At 43.9% G+C, this 24,550-nt stretch overlaps 1 protein-coding gene across 11 annotated transcripts in view; it reads right to left on the reverse strand.

The window, feature by feature from the left end:
* Positions 1–851: 851 nt before the first annotated feature.
* The window catches only part of dnah9 (dynein, axonemal, heavy chain 9), a 177,882-nt gene continuing 154,183 nt past the window's right edge, over positions 852–24,550 (reverse strand). For all 11 annotated transcript variants that reach the window (XM_061705528.1, XM_061705525.1, XM_061705527.1 and 8 more), the window contains 7 exons: positions 16,123–16,314; positions 15,842–16,033; positions 9,392–9,562; positions 7,416–7,598; positions 4,178–4,431; positions 3,956–4,091; positions 852–1,600 (listed from right to left, as the gene is read on the reverse strand). In XM_061705528.1, coding sequence (XP_061561512.1) covers positions 1,373–1,600; positions 3,956–4,091; positions 4,178–4,431; positions 7,416–7,598; positions 9,392–9,562; positions 15,842–16,033; positions 16,123–16,314 — 1,356 coding nt within the window. In that variant the 3' untranslated portion in view covers positions 852–1,372. The remainder of the gene's footprint in view (positions 1,601–3,955; positions 4,092–4,177; positions 4,432–7,415; positions 7,599–9,391; positions 9,563–15,841; positions 16,034–16,122; positions 16,315–24,550) is intronic.

Raw genomic sequence — 24,550 nt, forward strand, 5'->3', positions numbered from 1 at the left:
CATTGGCAGAAACAACGGTTAGGACACATTGTGAACCCCAAATCGTGGAGCAATAAGTATGCCCATACCTACTTGGGGCCTCTCACTGGGGGCAAGAGCAAAATGGAATAGAGTCAAGCCCCTCTCTAGAGGCCTGGTTCCGGAGCCCAGCCATCGTGTTGAGGCAAGCTATCTGTAATCAGAACCTCTCGACCTTGCGCACAGCTCAGACTCCTTCCCTGCCAGAGAGGTGATGTTTCATGTCCCGAGAGTCTGCTGTTGGTCGGACTGTCATGGTCCCCACCTTTGGCCACCACCCAGCTCTGAGGGCACATGATCCTCTTGGCCCCTCCCCCTGGTGGTGAGTCCATGGGAAGGGTTACCCATGTTGTCTCTTCTAGCTGTGTTTCAAAAACATGTTCCAGTAATTTTGTTCTTCATAGGAGGTTCTAAGCCAGACTTTGTCTGTTCCTTCACCAACGACCTGTTTTCCCCGGGTAACCGTATTAGGGGCATGACATTCCCTGACAACTTAGCTCCTAAGATCATTGGGTGAGACACACATACCCCCCGCATCACTGTAAGTTGTCGGCTCAAGGAGGAACGTTTATCCATTCAAGTGCTGATCATAAAAATAAAATAAATCATGATGCAATGTGCCCTGACTCATAGGAGAAAAAAACAGAGAGGACATTTCAGAACTGCTGTCAATGAGCTAAAATGTCAACGTTTTTCAAATGAATTGAGTAGGAGCAGTATAAATTCTGGTTTACACATGGCTGCACATTATCCCCAGATACCAGTGTAGCTGGTTTTCATCATCAGGCAATGTGGCTAAGAGTAAGTAAACATGTATCAAAGGGCATCTTCTTGTTTATTGGGGAGAAATAAATCATGAAGCATTTGAATCTGTAACAATCCATGTTGATATATGACAAATGAAATTTTTTGACAGCATACAGAACTTTTTCAGAAAATGTGATGGAAGCTAAATACATAGTAAAAGAGAGAGAATATGTAACTATGTGAATAGGGGAAGTGAACCGATTTAAGTGAACTGACTTTCAATTAATGTGGAAATTTATGTGCTGAAGGAGGGGGGCATCACAAGAGCAATTGCATGATTTCATAATTTAGCATACCGTCAGTCTTGACTATTCATTAAAAACTTGCAATGCAATAGATTCATGAAAAGCTTTCTGAGACCTCAGAAAATGAGTGACTTTTTTGTCTCCAGAGTTTGTAGAACTTTTGGGAGAAAAAAAGTCTTTGCTTAGTGACCTCTGAAAAAAACTACTCATCTTTAAAAAAAATCTGTTAAAATGTGAGCTGATCCTTGACCCTGTTGTACCATCACTACCACAACCTTCACATTAAAGCTCCAGGAATTCTGCTAGATCTGCAAAAGCAAAGCAACTCCAGCCAAGGTCCACTTGGAGGGTTTTTCTTTGGTCTTCAGGTTAAAGGTCCAGACATATGTGGGCCCCCTTTGGCGGGTCTTGTAAACCGGACACTGATACATGTTACTGTTTTCCTGTTTGTCCATAGGAATGGCTCTGATGAAGATTACTGGCATGATGGGAGTGAGCTCTTTCAGGCGGGCGTCCACAATCAAGCCGGTCTGTCAGAGAAAGATGGGAGGGGATGACAATCTAGTAAAACACAGATTGACCGGTCAAAGAACTATAGGAAGTAATTAATTAGTGTAAAGTGCAGTGAAAGTAGTGTAGTAGTGATAGTTTTTCCTCCCCCTGAGTCTGCATTTAAAGGTTGGACTAATCCTGGTTGACACGATCCATGTGGGACACTCAGAGCACACAACATCGTCATACTGTTGAAGAATGTTTGAAAGTCAGCTGTGTTTGGGACAAAGTCAAAATGCCCTGCCTCAAAAAACATTCACTAAACACACTGAAACAGGGAGGTCTGTCTCGCTAATTAATCCTCCTACATTTAGTGCCTGACAAACTGAAGTTTCACCATGCATGCATAGAGGATTTCAGGGTTGTGTGTAAATCCTGATGACTTTGGTAAAGTCTGAGGACAAAAGCCTTAATTGAATCTGGAAATGATGCAAAACTTTATAAAGAAGCGGTAAATACCAGTAAGTCCATGTGGGGTAAATACAATCGATAACAATCTCCAAACTTGTGACTTGTGTCCTCACTGAAGTACTAAAATAAAATAAAATTGCATGGTCATAGAGAACCATAATGTATCTCGTTCAAATTGAACCCCCATCCAATGTCTTATGATTGGGATGTGGACAAATATGAATTGAGGCATCATCACAATTGTCCAAGACGCAATCAAACAAACTGAAAAAAAAAGCCTTAGAAATTGCAAAAATATCTATGACTTGCTTAAAAACTATTCAAACTTTATTTTACAAGCATAATTTGGCTTGGTAAAGCACTTTTCTGTTATGCGTAATTGATATTAAAGACCCTCTGCTTTGATTACTCTATAAAACTATTTGCCATTCATCTGTGTCCAATAATTAATTTGCAATTGTGACAAGACACATGTAACTTCCAAAATATAAATACTGACTTACTCTCCTGAAACAGGGGCAGGTTGTGACATGAAATGGTCTACCACCCTTGCCCCCTTCAGATTTTGAGACAGCCACAAGCTCCAGCCAAAGTATTGCATCTATTACATACAACTTGGCTCTTTTTAAGTCCATAATGACAGTCGTTGCCTTCTTTTGCAAATTCTTTCTAATTGTATTGCATCATAATTGGAATGTAATTGGATCGTAATCGCTTTCCGCAGGCTTAAATTTATCGTGTTGTTGCCAGTGTCTTGAGGTGGACTTTAGTGATGGAAATGTATGTGCACAATATGAACTGTTAACCCTAAATAAAACACTTAAATGTCTTTTGTATGACACTGACTTCATGAGATTATGTCAAACTCAACAACATTTCTTTTTTAGACCATGTTAAATGTAAACAAAATAAAATTGTAAATTAGTATGACGGTTCTCCACCATTTAGTTGTCTTTTACAAAAAAACATCTCGCGTCCTGGCAGAATTGAAATCACATTCAGTTACAGCACATTGCATTTAGTACTTAGCTTTCTTTTATGTGTGATACCCCTTTGAATAAGGGGTGAACTTTATAAATATATATGAGTAGGCTTATCATAAATCTTTGACTTTTATTGCTACACATCTGTGTCTTGTCGGAGTGCTGCTTACTCTCCTATTCACACTGTTCCCCGACACTGGCACAAGACTGGCCTTTGGCGCCGTGAGGAGGGCAGGGAGTGGATGAATAGTGACGGGAGCAGCGAGGAGAAGCTAACTGAGAGTCTATTTGCCTCCGTCTCTAACTTTAATGAAGAAAAAAGGAACCACTCAACTAAGGGGAGAGCTAAGTGTTCAAGTGCACACTCTGCACATTCCCCAATTAACAAGTCTACAGGGATGCAGCTTGAAAGCTGGTCAACACTCTGTACAGAGGTAGCATGCTTAGATAGACAGAGCAAAGAGAAGCAGAGTAATGCGCTGCAGCTGAATGCAAGCAGGATGAAAAATAGAAAATCAAGCCACAAATGGAGTACAGAATCCCTTAAGGGAAGAAACATCCAAGTTAATTTACTTGTGTAAGTTTAAGGTGCATCTAAAGGTGAATTCACCCTATGTCTAGTCAGACTTGCATACATAGTAAGAGTTTGGATGCAAAGAACAAACAGTACAAGGTATAAAGTGTGCCTCATAATCAATAGAATAATCAATAAACCCCTTAGCCGCGCAGATCGTCATTATTAATCTTACAAAAGACGTTATTGACAATATTATGTTTCCAATTTTATGGAAATCGTTTTGGGACGGACCCTAAAAAGGGTAGACTAAATCCATATTTTGTTTCATTTTGAGTTCCTGTATTGCAGCAGGTATGAAGGCAGATGTGAAAATACTTCTCTTCAGAAATATAAGCGAAACCAATGAACAACTTTAGCCTTACCTGTGTGTTCCAGCAGGCACCCTCCATGTATAGCCCATGAACATAAGCCCCTTCTCGAGGTGGTGATGTTAAGTCCTCACGGTTCTTCTTGGTAACATCACATTTCAGACTCATACTATCCAAAGCCCACTCATTCCTGTCATCCAAACATGGGATCACTGTATCACACCAATAATTTCAAGAATTCAAGCTGATATGCAAACAAGCCTTACAGTATAGTACCTGCGAGCCGTGGCTTGCATGATGGCGGTGAGGAAGGACTGAGGGTTGAAGAAGCCGGTCAGCCACACCGCGCAAGGTAAGACAAAGTCAGTCGTCCAGGCTTCTAGCTCCTTGATCCGTGCCAGCAGGTCAGTGAACCACAGAGTCAGGCCAGACATGGAGGGGTAAGCACGTTTGGTCCAAGTCTCTGGTACCATGTCCAGGAAAATAGAATTCTGGAGGTTCTCCATATCAATGGTCATGGTTAGTTCTCCCTAAAGGATCAATAAAAGACAGCAGTCAATAACGTCTGTGGTGATATCAATACAAAAGTGAAGTGTGATTGTTTTCACAGTTGAATTTGCATTGGTAGTGCAAGGGGGAACTGAGTCATAAGATGAAAAAGTTCCTGCGACTTATGCTACCAAGGCAGAATGTTTTCTTCGAGGTAGCAAAAAAGGGCCATGTTATTTAGCTATAGTCTGCAAACTGTCATAGTCAACAGGCTTTTTCTCAAGGCCAATCACATTATTTTTGTCCTTGCTTCTTTACTTTGCTGGCACGTCTGCGTCTGTGTCCCGTGAGCAGCGCCACCCACGGGACTTGGCCGCCCTGCAGTTCGAACTCTTTTTCTTGTTTTTTCTTTTTTTTTCTTCCTCCTTTTTCCATCAAAATCCACCAACTTCCCGTAAGGACCGGACCGGCCAAACATTCGGGAGATCTACCAACCTGCCTAAATTGTGTTCCACGAAACGCAACTCCAATTTGCGGTCTAATAAAATACAGATTGCTGCGTATTTGGGTCCCAAAAACATGCATGGTAGGTTAATTGAAGACTCTAAATTGCCCGTAGGTGTGAATGTGAGTGCGAATGGTTGTTTGTTTGTATGTGCCCTGCGATTGGCTGGCAACCAGTTCAGGGTGTACCCCGCCTCCTGCCCGATGATAGCTGGGGTAGGCTCCAGCACTCCCGCGACCCTTGTGAGGATAAGCGGCTCAGAAAATGGATGGATGGATGGAAATTAACGGTAATGGGAAACCCCAGCTCTATGCATTGTCACCGCGCATGCTCATTCTACCCTCAGATCACAAGTTCAGCGTCCTTTGCCCATGTTTGTTTGTCCTTTGTTTTGCTTTTCTCTGCATTGTTCTCCAGTAGATTCCCCTGTTTGATTTCATTAAATTTTCTATAAAAATCGATTACCTGTATCATTTGTGTGTTTGGATTTGACAAAAGACCTCTGGTTATCGAGAACTCTTATCTAATTCCTGTAGCAACCTTCAGATTATGAGACATAGAGGTTTTTCATCACCTTGTCCTGAAGTTTTACACATCTAAGAAGAGACGTTGTGCTCCTTTACGAGATAAAATAATTTGATTGCAAGGAGGAATGGCACAGGATCCCCAAATCCAGGTGTGAAAGACGTCTTGCATCATTCACAAAAAGACTCATGGGTGTATTAGCTCAAAAGGGTGCCTCTAGTAAATACTGAGCAATGGGTCTGAATACTTATGGCTGTGTGATATTTCTTTTTTTCTTTTTTAATAAATCTGCAAAGATTTCAACAATTCCGTTTTTTTCTGTGATTATGGAGTGTTGTGTGAGAAAAAAAAAGAACTTAATGACTTTAGCAAATGGCTGCAATATGACAAAAAGTCAAACATTTAAGGGGGTCTGAAAACATTCCGTACCCACTATATATATATATATATATATATATATATATATATATATATATATATATATATATACTGTGTCAGCATGTCACAACAGATAAGAGAATATGTAGTATGAGTAAAGAAACAATGGCACTAAAGAATAATGAGATAGCATGTGGGACAACAATGGTGTCCTTCATTGCTTCATTCCTTGCTGGAGCTGATCTATTGCTGATGTAAACATACCCACGTGACAGTCACAAAATGGTTTATGAGCATGATGAGGGTCAGGATATTTATCTACGATAGAGTACAACCATGAACATTTTTTTTTAAACTCATTCACTGCCAGCCTTCCCAGTTAACATGGATTTTTTGACTTCTAAAGCCGTTAATGGCAGTGAATGTTATACTAATCTTGATCTGCCAATTCACATATTGTATGAACACTATCGACCGACACACCACAGTTTATATTCTACTAGTCCCTGTTCATTTCACTATAAAATCAAGGTATGATTCCATTTGCTGGTAAAATAGACTCAATGGCTTTTAAATCACAGAGCGGATTTATTGGTGCTATTAATATGGATAGATCCTCAAAATCCCTGACAAATGGTTTTACACAGTTTTCTCCCTCCTTTTCTCTTTTAATTCAGTTGTTCAAATATGATTCAATGAGACTTGACACATATCGGTCTCAGATCTTGTTCCTTTGGACAATTTTCTAAACCAGGTCTGAGTCAGTGTTATCAGGAGCAATTCTTACTAATAATGTAGGAAAAAGCTTGGCTATGCTGGAATCGCAGATGTTAATGATCATTATTTAGAGTTTGGTGGTTGATATGGGTGGACAGTTCATATCTAGATCACTATTCATACAAATCATGAGCTCGTAATAATGTAATTTTTAAAATCAAATACTAGAGGTCAAAAGAGCATTATAGTGGACCCCCGCTATCTGCGGGGATAGGGACTAGGGCCGACCGCAAATAGCAAAAATCCATTAATAATTATCGCATATTATAGATACACACACACACACATATATATATATATTCTTGATTGAATTCACCAGATTATTCAATAAGCAGGGATATACAGCAAATAAGTGTTTTGGGGTTGGTCCACCCCTCCCCCCCCAAAGTAAAAATCATAATAATAATAAGTGTTTGAAAGTGTAAACAGACTAAATTAATACTTAACATTGATAGTAACTGCACACATTGTTCTTCATAGCTTGTTTTGCCCAGAAAAGCCTGCAATTGACTTTCTGTAATCACATGCGCCATTTTCCCCCAACTCTGTTCAATAATTTTTCTTTCAGTGGGATTATGCTGACTCTGATTTTAATAAAACAGTGGAGGGGCACAGGATAGGCCAAGGCTGTCTGTTTTTTCACTTAACATCGCATTTCTAAATGAAACCTAATCTCCTTGGTGGAGGCAACAACTGATTTTCATTCTATGAAATGCAAAACAACAGTGCTCATCGCTGTTTGCCTTTGCAGCAGAAGGAATTGATTGTATTTCACCAGAGATGAGCTTATTCATTATAACTATCAATAATTAATGTCTGCCTGCATTTTAATTATCTCACCTTAAGACCCAGGCTGAGCTCACAGAGGGAATGCCTGATTTCTTGGGTGAGAAGATTCATGCGCTCACACTCTTGCATGGCTACCACTTGATAGGGAGTCCTCGCCTCAGCCTTTCCGAGCAGCTCAGCCATGTTGAACTCCTCAGGGAGTTTCTCAATGATCTCCTCCAGCACTGTATGCACCTTAAAATATATGGACAACAAGAAATAATAACCATAATTAAAATTAGATGGTAATGAGAGAGCTTGAAGATGCTTGAGACATAACATTCACAAAAGTGAATGTTATGTGTCAACATTTTTCCAAGGCAACTGGCATTAGTAATTAGTTGGTGCATGAGGTGTTGAACAAAGGATACTAAGTCATGACATGATATCTATGGATTTTTCCAATTCAAATATCTGATCACAGTTTGGCAGCTAGCAAGCTCACTGAATACAAAAGCAAAGGCCCTCAAATGTTGAGACAAGCACACTTTTTTTTTTGAGGCAAAACGATCACACATTAGAATATGATGGTTAATATGAGAGCAGTGCTTTCGAGAACATTACAGGCATCATGAGCTCCAACTAAACCTGATTTACTTTAGTTAATCTAAGTAGACATGCTTCACCTGCTTATTTGAGAAATGGTTAACAATTGGGAAAAAACACTAGAGAAAAAGCTCTATGCCACCTCATATCAAGCATTTAAATATTACATATTATATAAAATTATATAATATTACTGAAGTACAAATAGTGGCATCAGGAATAATAAAAAAAAAAAATAGCATCGCTTTGACTTCAGTACTTGTTCATTCATTTTCTACCACTTATCCTCTTCAGGGTCATGGTTGAGTTGGAGCCTACCCAGCTGACTTTGGGCGGGGTACACTGTAGACTTGTACCCAATCAATCACAGGGCTTATATTTTAGTATGTTGACTATTTTTTTATTATTAGTTTTTTTAAATGAAAGTGCAGCAATAAATCAATGGTGTCAAGGACTATGTTGGGGGTATTTTTGACTTCAGTGAAATCCCTTCTACTGACACTTTTTTGTCAAAGAAAAAAATGACTCAAGTAATAAGTTTACATTCTCTGTCATCTCATATTTAATGCAAATGGTCTTGATTTTGGTAACGATGCAGTGTTAACCATAACGTCCATCTTGAAGGGAAGTGGAGGCAAAAAGACTGTCCAAACAACTGCCTGGAAGTTCATGTCATAATTTAGCATGGTCAGCTTGTCATGGAATTGAATAATGTATTTGATAAGATTAAAAATTTGAACAAATGTTGACAGGTAATTAGAAAAAAAAACTCTGAGCTCCTTAATAGTGTGGGAACAGCTAGATAGTCCACAATAATACACACTCTATTGCTTTTGAGGACAAAAACTTTATATCAGAGCAGCAGTGAACCAAAAAGGAGACCATAAAATGTCAAAATCCCTAAGCCCAAACAGCAGTTTTGCTGCTTTTTATTTCCCTTCAGAATGCAGTAACTATAGAAAATGTCACCTGTTGTCACCCTATATTTAAAACCAGGTGCAACTTAACAGAAACTAGCATGAAATTCGCATTTGTGGAGAACCATGCTTTATTTACGAGCTTAGGGTGACAGCTTGACTCTTCACATCAGAATCATTGCTTTTGTGTTTACGTTATCGTTTTATTGCCTTAAGCCTTACACACTGGAGTGGTGGATGAAGCGAATCAACTAAGGAGATATTTAACTGCAATTCATTATACTACAATTAGTTGCATTTTCTTTTCACATTACTTACTTTATTACTTACAATTACCTGTGGTTAACTTATTTTTATAACAGTGAAGAATGTTTCTGAATTTGATTATCTCTAGTTCCGTTGTTTACTACGGGCAAACTTTTTTTTTAAAATTGCCCAAAACAGACTGTGTTCCACTATATATGCAGTCGAAGTACAAATTATCCCATCTCTCATACAACATTTAAAATAATTAATCATATTTACCTTTTCCTCTCGTGTCATCCCTCCCCCCTCACTGACTCCTCCATCCCTGGGCTGCATCTCCAGTACAGTGTGAAAAAGGTTTTCGGAGGTTTCTGTGAGAAAGCCAATCTCAGCATTGGGGTGAAGGCCATACAGGTAGGGCGACTCGACAGGTAGTGTGTCATCAATATACTGGAGGACAATAAATCCATGTCAGAGCTTGTACTATAATGTACTACCTGGTAAATTATTCCAGACTGTCTGAATGTTATTTCCCAGTCAACATTCAGAGTAAAGATTTTTTCCTTGAACAGGATATAATTAGACTGATTTACCAGAACGGTATCTACTAGTTACAAAGAAACACATTTTTTCCATCTTTGACTCAGGGGTTTTTGCTTAACTATTGCTGACAAAGGACTGAAATAGAAACATGAATAAAATATCTGTCTGAAAACTTGACAAGCTGCTAATGAGGCAAGGTAAAAAGGCACTTTCCATCTGTTGGTCCATGATGAAGATCAATATGCTTTTTTGTTGGACGCGACATGAAACTAAAAAATCTGAACTCTGAGTTGTCAGTTTTTAATCATATTCTTTTGAAAAGAGGTCTTTAACACACAAACACTGTTGCCAGATTTTGATCAGCTTTGTATTTTTTTTGCTGATTGCATATACCGTCCTCTATATTTCTAAAATGAAAGTAAAGTAGCTGAGTCACTCCTTTCCTGTCCTGTGTCTCTTTCAAATATACAGCCCACGAAGTTAGCTCCAGATGGCTGTTTGACAGTGGATGGCCTGTCAGATGTATCATAAATAAATTGTATTTTCATTGAGTCTTTATTGTGTGCGGCAACAGTTGACAGAATGACCCAGCTCTATTCTGACTTGACCCCTGTCATTTATGGTTTATGCTCATAGATATATAACATCATACAGCAGGCAGGGTGAGGTCGGCTGAGGTGAGGCAGTAACTTTATGTAGTCTGCAGCTGTCACAGTGTGATTCTGAAGTGATATGAAAAAACGTTTGGCCTAATAACTAACTGTGTGTCGGTTAAAGTATAGATTAAGGATATAACCTTGAGGGACCTAAAAACCAATTGATATTGGTGTTTGGTTTAAACAATATGCATAACAATATGCATAATATATGTATACTGTATTTAAAGTCAAATTTAAATTTACAACTAAAATTAAAATGACTCTAGGATAATTGCAGAGAAACAACAAGACTGGGTGGAACAAGTAAGGCGTGTAGTTAAGAAGGCATAAAACACTGCAGTCTACGTCAGTAGTCTGGAATACTAATCACTGAAAAAGGTAATGATCTTTAACACAGTGTACTCGTTTACAACATGCAGGAAGTCCCAGCTTGGATATCAGTCACAGCGGTGTGGGGGGGGGGGGAAGAGAGAGAATGAAATTGGACATCCTCAGAATCAAACCAGGTCTCTATCATATGTGGATATGAAAAATCGGGAGGGTTTCCCACATTTATGTGCTTATAAATTAAAGTTATGCTGTCGTTACGTTAATCTAAGTACATCATATACATGAATGCCTTTTGTTATGCTTTGCTTTTATCTGAACATGCATGTTTCCATTGTCATTTATCCATCCATCCATCCATCTTCTACCATTTATCCAGGTCAGGTCGTGGGGCAGTAGCTTTAGCAGGGACGCCCAGACTTCCCTCTCCACGGCCACTTCATCCAGCTCTTCCGGGGGGATCCCGAGGCGTTCCCAGGCGAGCCGAAGGACGTACTCTCTCCAGCGTGCCCTGGGTCGTCCCCGGGGTAACCTCCCGGTGGGACGTGCCCGGAACACCTCACCAGGGAGGCGTCCGGGAGGCATCCGAATCATATGCCTCAGCCACCTCATCTGGCTCCTCTCAATGTGGAGGAGCAGCGACTCTACTCTGAGAGTAGGGGACCGAACAGCCCGTATCAGGGGGTTCGGTCACCCCATACTCCCGAAGCACCCTCCACAGGACTCCCCGAGGGACACGGTCGAACGCCTTCTCCAATTCCAGAAAACACATGTAGACTGGTTGGGCAAACTCCCATGCACCCTCGAGGACCCTGCCGAGGATGTAGAGCTGGTCCACTGCTCCACGGCCAGGACGAAAACCACACTGTTCCTCCTGAATCTGAGATTCGACTTCCCGACGGACCCTCCTCTCCAGCACCCCTGAATAGACCTTACCAGGGAGGCTGATGAGTGTGATCCCCCTGTAGTTGGAACACACCCTCCGGTCCCCCTTCTTAAAAAGGGGGCCCACCATCCCAGTCTGCCAATCCAGAGGCACTGTCCCCGATTTCCACGCGATGTTGCAGAGGCGTGTCAACCAGGACAGCCCCACAACATCCAGAGCCTTTAGGAACTCCGGGCGAATCTCATCCACCCCCGGGGCCCTGCCACCGAGGAGCTTTTTAACTACCTCGGTGACCTCAAACCCAGAGATAGGAGAGCCCGCCTCAGAGAACCCACACTCTGCTTCCTCATGGGAAGGCGTGTCGGTGGAATTGAGGAGGTCTTCGAAGTATTCTCCCCATGACTCACAACGTCCCAAGTCGAGGTCAGCAGCGCCCCATCCCCACTATACACAGTGTTGGTGGTGCACTGCTTTCCTCTCCTGAGATGCCGGATTGTGGACCAGAATTTCCTCGAAGCCATCTGGAAGTCTTTCTCCATGGCCTCACCGAACTCCTCCCATACCCGAGTTTTTGCTTCAGCGACCACCAGAGCCGCATTCCGCTTGGCCAGCCGGTACCCATCAGCTGCCTCAGGAGTCTCATAGGCCAAAAAGACCCGATAGGACTCCTTCTTCAGCTTGACGGCATGAGAGGCACTGACCACCTTACGGCCACAGCTCCGGTCGGCCGCCTCAGCAATGGAGGCGCGGAACGTGGTCCACTCAGACTCGATGACCCCGCCTCCCCCGGAACATGAGCAAAGTTCTGTCGGAGGTGGGAGTTGAAACTCCTTCTGACAGGGGATTCTGCCAGACGTTCCCAGCAGACCCTCACAATACGTTTGGGCCTGCCACGTCGGACCGGCATCTTCCCCAACCATCGGAGCCAACTCACCACCAGGTGGTGATCAGTTGACAGCTCCGCCCCTCTCTTCACTTGAGTGTCCAAGACATGCGGCCGCAAGTCCGATGACACGACCACAAAGTCGATCATCGAACTGCGACCTCGGGTGTCCTGGTGCTAAGTGCACGTGTGGACACCCTTATACATGAACATGGTGTTCGTTATGCACAATCCATGACGAGCACTGAAGTCCAATAACAGAACACCGCTCGGATTCTGATCGGGGGGGGCTGTTCCTCCCAATCACGCCCTTCCAGGTCTCACTGTCATTGCCCACGTGAGCATTGAAGTCCCCCAGCAGAACGATGGAGGCCCCCAGCAGAACGATGCAGCACCCCCTCCAAGGACTCCAAAAAGTGTGGGTACACACGTCCACCGGGGTGAACCCCAACGTACAGGCGCCAAGCCGGGGGGCAATAAGTATACCCACACCTGCTCAGCGCCTCTAACCGTGGGCAACTCTAGAGTGGAAGAGAGTCCAACCCCTCTCGAGAGGACTGGTACCAGAGCCCAAGCTGTGTGTGGAGGCGAGTCCAACTATATCTAGTCGGAACTTCTCGACCTCACACACCAGCTCGGGTTCCTTCCCTGCCAGAGAGGTGACATTCCACATCCCTAGAGCCAGCTTCTATAGCCGGGGATCGGATCGCCAAGGTCCCCGTCTTCGGCCACCGCCCAGCTCACACTGCACCCGACCCACTCCAGTGGGGGGCCCCGGTGACCCGCGTCTGGGCAAGGGAAAACGAAGTCCATTGTTTGTCGTCATTATTAGGGGTCTTTGAGCCGTGCTTTGTCTGGTCCCTCACCTAGGACCTGTTTGTCATGGGTGACACTGCCAGGGGCATAAAGCCTCAGACAACTTAGCTCCTTGGATCACTGGGACACACAAACCCCTCCAACACGACAAGGTGACGGCTCAAGGAGGGGCATTGTCATTTAAAATTATATAAAATAAATTACCTGTTTCGTCAGCCACTGCTTGTTGCAGACAAACTTCATTTTCAAAGTAAAAGACTTTGCATATTTAACTCGAGTCACTGTCAATCTTTATTACATAAAAAGATACAGTATGGCAATTACGTTAGATTACACACATCATGCATGGTCCAGTGGAAAACCAATGGAAAAGTTAGTGTTAGCCTTGTGTTTTATTTTACATTAATAATTAATTATTTATTTAATTAATTTAAGTAATTGTATTTTTCTAAATGAAATCAGAACCAGAAATCAGAACCAGAACCAGAATCATCTTTATTTCCCAAGTATGTCCAAAAAACTTTAAAATTTAGCACGCTCTTGTCTTAGTTCTGGCAGCCTGCAAGTTCTCAAGGGTGGGTAGGGGGGTACCGACAATCTTTTCAGCTGTTTTGGTTGTCCGTTGCATTCGGAGTTTGTCCTTTTTTGTGGCAGCACCAAACCAGACTGTGATGGAAGAACACAGGACTGATTCGATGACCACTGTGTAGAACTGCATCAGCAGCTTCTGTGGCAGGCTGTGCTTTCTCAGAAGCCGCAAGTACATCCTCTGCTGGGCCTTTTTGAGGACGGAGTTGCTGTTGATCGCCCACTTCAGTTCCTGAGAGACTGTAATTCTCAGGAACTTGAAGGTCTCGACAGTTGACACAAGGCAGCTGGACAGCGTGAGGGGCAGCTGTGGCGAAGGTTGCCTCCTGAAGTCCACGATCAGCTCTACAGTCTTGAGCGTGTTCAGCTCCAGATTGTGTCGGCCGCACCACAGCTCCAGCCGCTCCACTTCCTGTCGATATGCAGACTCGTCACCGTCCTTGATGAGGCCGATGACAGTGGTGTCATCTGCAAACTTCAGGAGTTTGACAGCCGGGTGCATTGAGCTGCAGTCGTTCATGTAGGCAAGAGGAGCGGAGAGAGGACACAACCTTGGGGCGCCCCAGTGCTGATGCTGCGTGTGGATGAGGTGGCCTCCCCCAGCCTCACCTGCTGTGTCCTGCCCGTCAGGAAGCTGTAAATCCACTGGCAGATGCCAGGTGAGACGCTGATCTGGAGAATCTTGGATGAAAGGAGTTCAGGGATGATGGTGTTGAACCCTGACCTGAAGTCCACGAACAGGATCCTCGCGTAGGTCCCTGCACTGTCGAGGTGTTCAAGGATGAAGTGCAGTCCCATGTTGACTGCATCATCCACAGACCTGTTCGCTCGGTAGGCAAACTGCAGAGGGTCCAGCAGGGGACCTGTGACGCTTTGAGGTGGTCTAGCACGAGACGTTCAAAGGACTTCATGACCACAGATGTCAAGGTGACAGGCCTGTAGTCATTTAGACCCGAGATTGTAGGTTTCTTGGGGACTGCATACTTTATAAATAAATAAATACTAAATACTTTAATTTATTATAAGATATTCAGTCAGTGTTCATTTAACTTTAAATGATAAACGCCGGATAACCACCACCACAAATAGATTCCAATCCTGTGGGAAACACTGACAGATATGAATCAGATGTCTACTGATGTGACTGCTGTGTAAGCGCATATCAGAAAATGGATACTTCATCAAAATGCACTAAACAATGATGTTCACATATTTTTTGGGACCTTTTTACATTTTGTGGTGGGGATGAATCAGTTGCCAAGGATTGAAAATGTATGTAATATTTTAGAGAACTGTAAAATAATACAAAGAAGCCATTACCTAACTGGCATTAATTCATTGCAAGAGCTGTTAAAAAAAACCCCAAAAAACTCCTGAATTACAAAGACAAAAATGTTTCAATTTAAGTGACACTGCAAGAAAGTTATTACTTTTGACAGAACTGCAACTACTTTATTGAGTGATTTTCTTATTCAGTTATGTAAGAGGGTAACAACTCACAAGGACTAACACATTCAATAAAAAGTCTTTTGACATACCATTAATGTTAAACTATTATTAGTACAGCGTCTCTGAGTAAATTTCTGCTCTGCAGTGCATTGCTGTTACGTTATGCTGTTTACCCGAAGGCATAATCAGATCAATTACTCCAACACCAAATGAGAATGAATACATTGAGTGGTGAATACAAATATTATCACACGGTATACTCTGTATATTACTGGATATTAATTTTCAAAATTTGGTAGCTAGGTAACTCTACTTCTGAGAAATATTTTTCCGGGACCCTTCTGGGAGTTTTATGCTATTGATTTAGTACTCAAATTTGGAAAAGGAGCTGATTTACAATTAAATTAGAGCAATTCTTGGCCATCATTAGTGTGTTGGATGGAGCTCTTGGCCATTCATCTACCTGTGTATAGCTGAGAAAACCCAAGGAATTCAGTGGTACAATTAACTTTTTAATCTAATCAGTTATAACAATTTGAGTGGAAGCAGCTCACTAAGAGTCACAGTGTTTGCTTTACCTGGTGATAGCTGTTGTAGTCCATGTTTCCAGGTAAAGGGAAACCCGGTGCTAGACACAGGTCTCCTTCCATCATCTCAGGCTTAATGAACTCCGCTAGGTAGGTCCCGCATAGATGGCGGTCCCAGTGATCTGTGATGTGACCCCCGTACATGATCTCACCAAAGAGGTAGCGTAGATCATCATAGGGGACCTGGGAATCAGACACACGGCAGGGTCATTGCTAATGCTTTCCCAAACAATAACAAATTGATTATGTTTCTTTGCAAAACCAACCCACACCTTGGGATTAGCCTCCAGGTAGTTGAAGAGGACATTGATTGAAATTGTGAGGTCTCCTGTGTTGAAAGGGTATGATCTATTCCATCCTTGAGGACCAAACTTCCTTCTCTCTGCTACCACAGCATGGAAGTAGCAGAGCGCAAAGACAATACTCTTAAACTCACTCTCCCGTGCACACGTTTCCAGCGTGTCCTATAAAAAAAAAGTATAAAATATTGTCACTTAATTGAAATCTACAACCTAGTATGAAAACGTCAGACCTCCTGTCAGGCTAACTATCAAAATTTATCAAAATTGTACTGAGACCATCCATCCATTTTCTGAGCCGCTTCTCCTCACTAGGGTCGCGGGCGTGCTGGAGCCTATCCCAGCTGTCATCGGGCAGGAGGCGGGGTACACCCTGAACTGGCTGCCAGCCAATCGCAGGCACATAGGAACAAACAACCATTCGCACTCACAGTCATGCCTACGGGCAATTTAGAGTCTCCAATTCATGCATGTTTTGGGATGTGGGAGGAAACCGGAGTGCCCGGAGAAAACCCACGCAGGCATGGGGAGAACATGCAAACTCCACACAGGTGGGGGCGGGGATTGAACCCGGGTCTTCAGAACTGTGAGGCTGACGCTCTAACCAGTCGGCCACCGTGCCACCTGTACTGAGCCCAATTTAATTTAATTTAATTTACAATAATTGAAATTCCTTACTGAATTTTTCAGTTTGTAGTTTAAATACTTAATTTATTTATTTAAAAAAAAAAAAAATTTTTAGGCCTGTCCTCATCCTGTCAGGCATTTTGAAAATGACGGCATTGTTGGATGCCTGTCAGAAGCCTAGAGCTGTGACTGAATTTCTTGCTATGGAAGGGGAACCACCATGAAACATTTTACAAAGGTTTCAAAATATGTATGGGGAAGCTGCACTAGGCTAGAGCACAGTCAAAAAGTGGGTGTCCAGGCTCAAAGGCAAAAAGACTAGAGCCTGCTTTGAGTGACCTCTGTGACAAGCAAAGGAGTTTGTGAAGTCATCAATTCCTTTGGCTGAACAACCATAATCCATCCCCCATACTCACCCAATGTGACAGATTATTGCCTTTTTGGACCTTTAAAAGAAGGAGTTAGTGGTCAGCACTTCTCTGATGACACAGTTTACGAGGCTTTTTATGCCTTTGTTTATCGATGGACTGTCAATATTGAGAAACATGTAGATTATATTGAAAAGTAGTGATGAAATCCCTACTTTTTGGGCTTTACTTCTATGTGTATATTGCCTTTCTATTGCAATAAATGAAGCTAGAGGAAAAGTGGGCTCATTACTTTTTGACTGCCTTTTGCACAAAACTGTACACATTAACAACATATATATATCTACATCCAGCATGGACCAGGATTATTGTACAAATTGTATACTGCATTAAAAAAAATGCCATCAAAAATGCTTGCAAAATTGCCCATGGAATTTGTCAAACCCATGTAATTTACAATGAAGAAATTACAATGGTGCCAAATTACACACCATGAAAGAGACGCACATCCTGCTAATTTATTGGTCAAATTCCAATTAACTAACTAACAATTGAAAATAAAAAACAATTGAAAATGAAACAATCAAAGAATGAACAAAGAATTCAAATATAAATTCAGTGGATACTCTCAGACCTTACCCCTTCAACCGAATTTGGTTGAAAACAGTTAGTCGCAGTTATCGCATAAACCTGCTTGTTAGCAGACAACACAGCAGCTATAAAAACAATAATCTTCTTGGCACAAGAAAGACCAGTGCTCTGATTCATTTTGTCATGTCACCAGCAAGCGCAAACCAGTTTTTGGGATGTGGAAATAGCAAAAAGCATGACAATGCAGAGCTGCCAAACAGTAAAAATTCACTTCCAGAACAATTCGTCCGAATGACAGTGAGACCTGGAAGGGCGTGATTGGGAGGAACGGCCCCCCCGATCAGAACCCGAGCGGTGTTCTGTTATTGGACTTCTGTGCTCGTCACGGCTTGTCCATAACGAACACCATGTTCAAGCATAAGGGTGTCCACACGTGCACTTGGCACCAGGACACCCTAGGTCGCAGTTCGATGATTGACTTTGTGGTCGTGTCATCGGACTTGCGGCCGCATGTCTTGGACACTTGGGTAAAGAGAGGGGTGGAGCTGTCAACTGATTACCACCTGGTGGTGAGTTGACTCCGATGGTGGGGGAAGATGCCGGTCCGACGTGGCAGGCCCAAACGTACTGTGAGGGTCTGCTGGGAACGTCTGGCTGAATCCCGTCAGAAGGAGTTTCAACTCCCACCTCCGACAGAACTTTGCTCATGTTCCGGGGAAGGCGGGGGTCATCGAGTACGAATGGACCATGTTCCGTGCCTCCATTGCTGAGGCGGCCGACTGTAGCTGTGGCAGTAAGGTGGTCGGTGCCTGTCGTGGCGGCAATCCCCGAACCCGTTGGTGGACACCAATGGTGAGGGATGCCGTCAAGCTGAGGAAGGAGTCCTATCGAGCCTTTTTGGCCTGTGGGACTCCTGAGGCAGCTGATGGATACCGGCTGACCAAGCAGAATGCAGCTTTGGTGGTCGCTGAAGCAAAAGTTCGGTGAGGCCATGGAGAAAGACTTCCGTACGGCTTTGAGGAAATTCTGATCCACCATCCGATGTCTCAGGAGGGGAAAGCAGTGCACCATCAACACTGTGTATAGTGGGGATGGGGTGCTGCTGACCTTGACTCGGGACGTTGTGAGCCGTGGGGAGAATACTTCGACGACCTCCTCAATTCCGCCGACACGCCTTCCCATGAGGGAGCAGAGTCTGGGTTCTCTGAGGCGGGCTCTCCTATCTCTTGGTTTGAGGTCACCGAGGTGGTTAAAAAGCTCCTCGGTGGCAAGGAGGGGGATGATGAGATTCGCCCGGAGTTCCTCAAGGCTCTGGATGTTGTCGGGCTGTCCTGGTTGGTTGACACGCCTCTGCAACATCGCGTGGACATCGGGGACAGTGCCTCTGGATTGGCAGACTGGGGTGGTGGTCCCCCTTTTTAAGAAGGGGGCCCGGAGGGTGTGTTCCAACTACAGGGGGATCACACTCCTCAGCCTCCCTGGTAAGGTCTATTCAGGGGTGCTGGAGAGGAGGGTCCGTCGGGAAGTTGAATCCCAGATTCAGGAGGAGCAGTGTGGTTTTCGTCCTGGCCTTGGAACAGTGGATCAGCTCTACACCCTTGGCAGGGTCCTCGAGGGTGCATGGGAGTTCGCCCAACCAGTCTACATGTGTTTTGTGGACTTGGAGAAGGCGTTCGACCGTGTCCCTTGGCTGGTCCTGTGGGGGGTGGTTCGGGAGTATGGGGTACCAAACCCCCTGATACGGGCTGTTCGGTCCCTGTACGACCGGAGTCAGAGTTTGGTCCGCATATCCGGCAGTAAGTCGGACTCGTTTCCGGTGAGGGTTGGACTCCGCCAAGGCTGCCCTTTGTCACCGATTCTGTTCATAGCTTTTATGGACAGAATTTCTAGGCGCGGCCAAGGTGTAGAGGGGGTCCGGTTTGGTGGCCTCAGTATTGCATCTCTGCTTTTTGCAGATGATGTGGTTCTGTTGGCTTCATCAAGCCGTGACCTCCAACTCTCATTGGAGCAGTTCACAGCTATGTGTGAAGTGGCTGGGATTAGAATCAGCACCTCCAAATCTGAGACCATGGTCCTCAGTCGGAAAAGGGTGGCGTGCCCTCTCCAGGTCGGGGATGAGATCCTGCCCCAAGTGGGGGAGTTCAAGTATCTTGGGGTCTTGTTCACGAGTGAGGGAAGAATGGAATGGGAGATCGACAGGCGGATCGGTGCAGCGTCTGCAGTGATGCGGAATTTGTATCGATCCGTTGTGGTAAAGAAGGAGCTAAACCGAAAGGCGAAGCTCTCGATTTACCAGTCGATCTACGTTCCTACCCTCACCTATGGTCACGAGCTGTGGGTCGTGACCGAAAGAACGAGATCCCAGATACAAGCGGCCGAAATGAGTTTCCTCCGCAGTGTGTCCGGGCTCTCCCTTAGAGATAGGGTGAGAAGCTCAGTCATCCGGGAGGATCTCAGAGTAGAGCCTCCTTCACATTGAGAGGAGCCAGATGAGGTGGCTGGGGCATCTGATTCGGATACCTCCCAGACGCCTCCCTGGTAAGGTGTTCCGGGAACGTCCCACCGGGAAGAGACCCCGGGGACGACCCAGGACACACTGGAGAGACTACATCCTTCGGCTGGCCTGGGAACGCCTCGGGATCCCCCCGGAAGAGATGGATGAAGTGGCTGGGCAAAGGGAAGTCTGGGCGTCCCTGCTAAAGCTACTGCCCCCGCGACCCAACCTCGGATAAGCGGTAGAAGATGGATGGAATGATGGCTTGGCAGCTGGGTGGGCGTGTAATAAAATAGCATGCACAGAACAGCTGTTCAATGTGGACTCACCGGTAATGTCAGAAGCTGGATTTTTTTTTTCCAATATCCGGAACAATCAGTGTTACGGCTGTAACGAGTCAACGTTGAGTGATTTTTTTTTAACAAAATACGGACGTCCCCTAACATTTGGCAGCTCTGACAATGGGATCGCCTTTTAATTGTGACAACTTGTCAGGCGCTTCAAGCCCCCATTAGTCTACTGGGATCATTATTCTAGACAGGCTAATATAAAACTTGAATGGCAATGTAATCTCTGGTGGGAAGAGACAGTTAAATAAGCATGCCACTAAAGCCTATGGAACCAAGGGTGCTGCATTCTAATAATTCCAGCAGTATGTCGTGGAGAGAGTGACGGTGAAGGCCACTGCGGCAGTGCCCAGGGGAGCTGACTCCCACGATGCACATGCTTGCCCACAACTACAGTGCATACTGACTTCTATCGCTACTGCATACACACTCCTTCTGGAGCTTTAATTAACATTCTGCACAATACTCCCTTTGCTAAACATAGCTGAATGAGATGCAAAGCATCCCTTTTCATGACCTGTGTACTCAAGAAAAATAACATGCAGTCAGATAATCAAGACAGACAGACCGATCACAACACACTGGCACACAAATACATGCAATGAAGAAGACACCGTTATACCTTTGACTCGACACAGATACGAGATTAAAATCAGAATGCATGAACAGCCTGCAATTCGACAGATACCGTATTTTCACGACCATAGGCGCACCGTATTAAAAGGCGCAGTCTCAGTTACGGGGTGTATTTCAGTATTTAACACATACATAAGGTGCACTGTATTATTGGGCGCAGGCATGGTAAAACATACGCTAGCTTAAAACATACGGTAGCATGCATGCACGCTAAAACAATGTTTTTAAAAAGGCAGCGGGAGTAAAACTGAGTTCGGTTGTACTTTATTGAAGTATTTAACAATGTACTCACATTATTTTTTGATCAATCCTCATCCACAAATCCATCAAAGTCCTCATATTCTGTATCCGAAATGAACAGCTGGGGAAGTTCTCGATCAAACACGGGAGGTTCGAGTCAGTCTCGTTGCCGTGCGAAAGCTCGAACAACACTCGAAGCAGACACGTTAGCCCAGCATCCACAATCCATTCACAAATTGTGGTGTAACTCGCCCGCCGCTGCCTCCTAGTCTTAGTAAAGCTGTGTTTGCCATCTGTCATCCATGGCTCCCACGCCGCTCACTCCACTTTGAATGTCCTGTTTACACGGATGTCTACCGGTTCTTCAAGCCTCCCGGAATGATGGCAAGCCCCGAGTTATTGCACTCTGTCAAATGGTGACTGTAGAGAAGTTTCTCCCGGCTGTTCTTTGCTCATTAATCTATTGTTCAAGTTGGTCTTCCAACTCGGGCCACCTCGCCTTGTTTCCGCAGAAACTCAGCTTCATCTTCTTGACTTGGCGAAGCTCGTTTTCCTGCTTCCTTCACTTGCAAACCATGGATTCGTTGATCTTGAATTCTCTCATGGCTGCTCGATTCCAATGTTCCTCCGCGTAACTGATAGCTTGCAGTTTACACTGTGCTTCGTAAGCGTGTCTCTTCGTAGGTGACATTTTCGGGGGTCCTTAGCCAAACCGATGTTGTTTTTCACAATGTAACACCCCGGAAATTCTCCCAGTCAGTCAAGCGATAAAAAAAAAACAAAAAAACAAAACAAAAAAATAACACCCCGGCGCTATATACCTACTGGGGGTGTGGCTTTAGCATCCTACTTCGCGCACCCTTCTCCTGTCCTCAGCCATGTCCGCTTTTCTTCTGTGTAAGCAGCGTGGCGGCAGGAAATGTTTAAAAAAAAAAAAAAAGTCAAGCGGAGCGCTCATCACACAACATTTAAAGATGTTGGAACTCGGTGCACACATAAGGCGCGCCGCATTATAAGGCACCCCCGTCCATTTTGGAGAAAATGTAAGACTTTTAAGTGCGCCTTATGGTCGTGAAAATACAGTAAATTAAAGTGATTAGTTCCATCAAAACCACATACCAGGCATTTTATCAGACAATAATAATCATTTTAGTCTGACTCTTTTGATATGAAACTAGTTAAAGCAGACATGCCCAAAGTCCGGGCCCCGGGCCAAATCCGGCCCGTGTTCATATTTCCACTGGCCCGAAGCCTCTGTCATAAAACCAATAATATGTGGCCCGGCAGTACAAAATACACGCGCAATTTTATATTTCACCACAGGATGGCAGTAAACTTGTGGCTGAACTCTCGCAGGGCCGTTTTGCGCATGATCTGTGTTTTGCCCATTTCTAAAATGGCAACTGGAAGTAAGAAAAGGAAAGTTGATAGCGAGGGCCGACGTTTCCAGGACAAATGGAAGTCTGAATATTTTTTCACTGAGTTTAGAAACAACTGCGTCTGCCTAATTTGCCAAGAGACTGTGGCTGTGTTCAAGGAGTTCAATATAAAGAGGCACGACCAGACGGAACATGCTAATTACGACAAGCTAACTGGGAACGAACGCAGTGAAAAATTGAAGCAACTGGAAGCTGGTTTAACGGCACAGCAACACTTTTTCACAAGAGCCAGTGAGTCGAATGAAAATACAACAAAGGCAAGCTATGAGGTGGCAATGCTGATGGCCAAGCACTGCAAACCTTTTACTGAGGGTGAATTTATTAAAGACTGTGTGATGAAAATGGTGGAGAACATTTGTACTGAGAAAAAGCAACAGTTCGCCAATGTTTTCCTGGCTCGTAGCTCTGTGTCACGAAGGATCGAAGAAGTTTCTTCTGATATTAAGAGACAGTTGGACGCAAAAGGAGTGGAGTTTGAATTTTTTTCGTGAGCCTGTGACGAAAGCACGGATGCATCCGACAGCGCTCAGTTACTGATTATTTTTTAGAGGAGTGGACAGTGAAATGAACATGCGTGAAGAACTACTTGACCTCCAGAGCCTTAAGGACCAAACAAGAGGGAAAGATTTATTTGCTTCTGTTTGTTCCGCCGTACATGACATAAAATTAAAGTGGAATAAAATCACGGGGATTATTACGGATGGCGCACCTTCCATGGTTGGCGAGCACAGTGGATTATCAACCCTAGTGTGTCACAAAGTAAGCGAAGAAGGAGGTAAAGCTACAAAACTCCATTGTATTATTCACCAAAAAGTTCTATGTGCCAAACCGTTTCCGTGGATCTCAGTGACGTTCCAGCCCACCTGCAGCTGGAGCTCATTGAGCTGCAGTGTGACACAGAGTGTCGCAGCCGGTACCAACAACTCCCTCTTGTCAACTTTTACCAGCAGCTGGATAAAGACAGGTTCCAAGAGATTCGTACATTTGCTAAGAAAATGTTGAGCTTGTTTGGCTCGACATACTTGTGTGAGAAGACATTCTCAGTCATGAACATGAATAAGAACCGCGTGAGGACAAGACGAAGTGACTCCCACCTGCGTGACATCTTGCGCATTAAAACCACCGCTTTTGAGCCAGACCTGCCCCATTTACTGCAGTCAAGATCTCAGTATCACCCTTCACATTAATGCAAACATGTAGTTTGTTGATTCTGAAGAATAAAGTTTGAGGTTGAGTCAAATTTCATAAAAATACTTTATTTTCCATTTCATTAATTTTTATTTTAACCTTCATTTATCCAGGTCAGGCAGTTATAAGATCTACCTAGCAGCAGACAGCATAGTAAAATAGTAAAATAAAAATATAAAAAAGCATTCCCCTCGTCGGTAGCATGTAAAATTAATGCTGGCCCGCATGACAATTTTTTTACGGCAATGTGGCCCCTGAGCCAAAAAGTTTGGGCACCCCTGAGTTAAAGGAACAATATACACCTTCCAGTGAAAAGGGCAACAAAAACAATGTAATTTCTCTGTCTTACCAGTGATTTTAGCCATGCGGGTGGGCTATTCCAGAGTTGGGGTAACATTTATTTGCTTGTGCAGAGCACACACGACCAGAACATTCCTTCAATCTTACATCGGTGTACTGTACATTATTTCA

The sequence above is a fragment of the Phycodurus eques genome, chromosome 19, assembly GCF_024500275.1.
Source record: "Phycodurus eques isolate BA_2022a chromosome 19, UOR_Pequ_1.1, whole genome shotgun sequence".
NCBI classification, from domain to species: domain Eukaryota; kingdom Metazoa; phylum Chordata; class Actinopteri; order Syngnathiformes; family Syngnathidae; genus Phycodurus; species Phycodurus eques.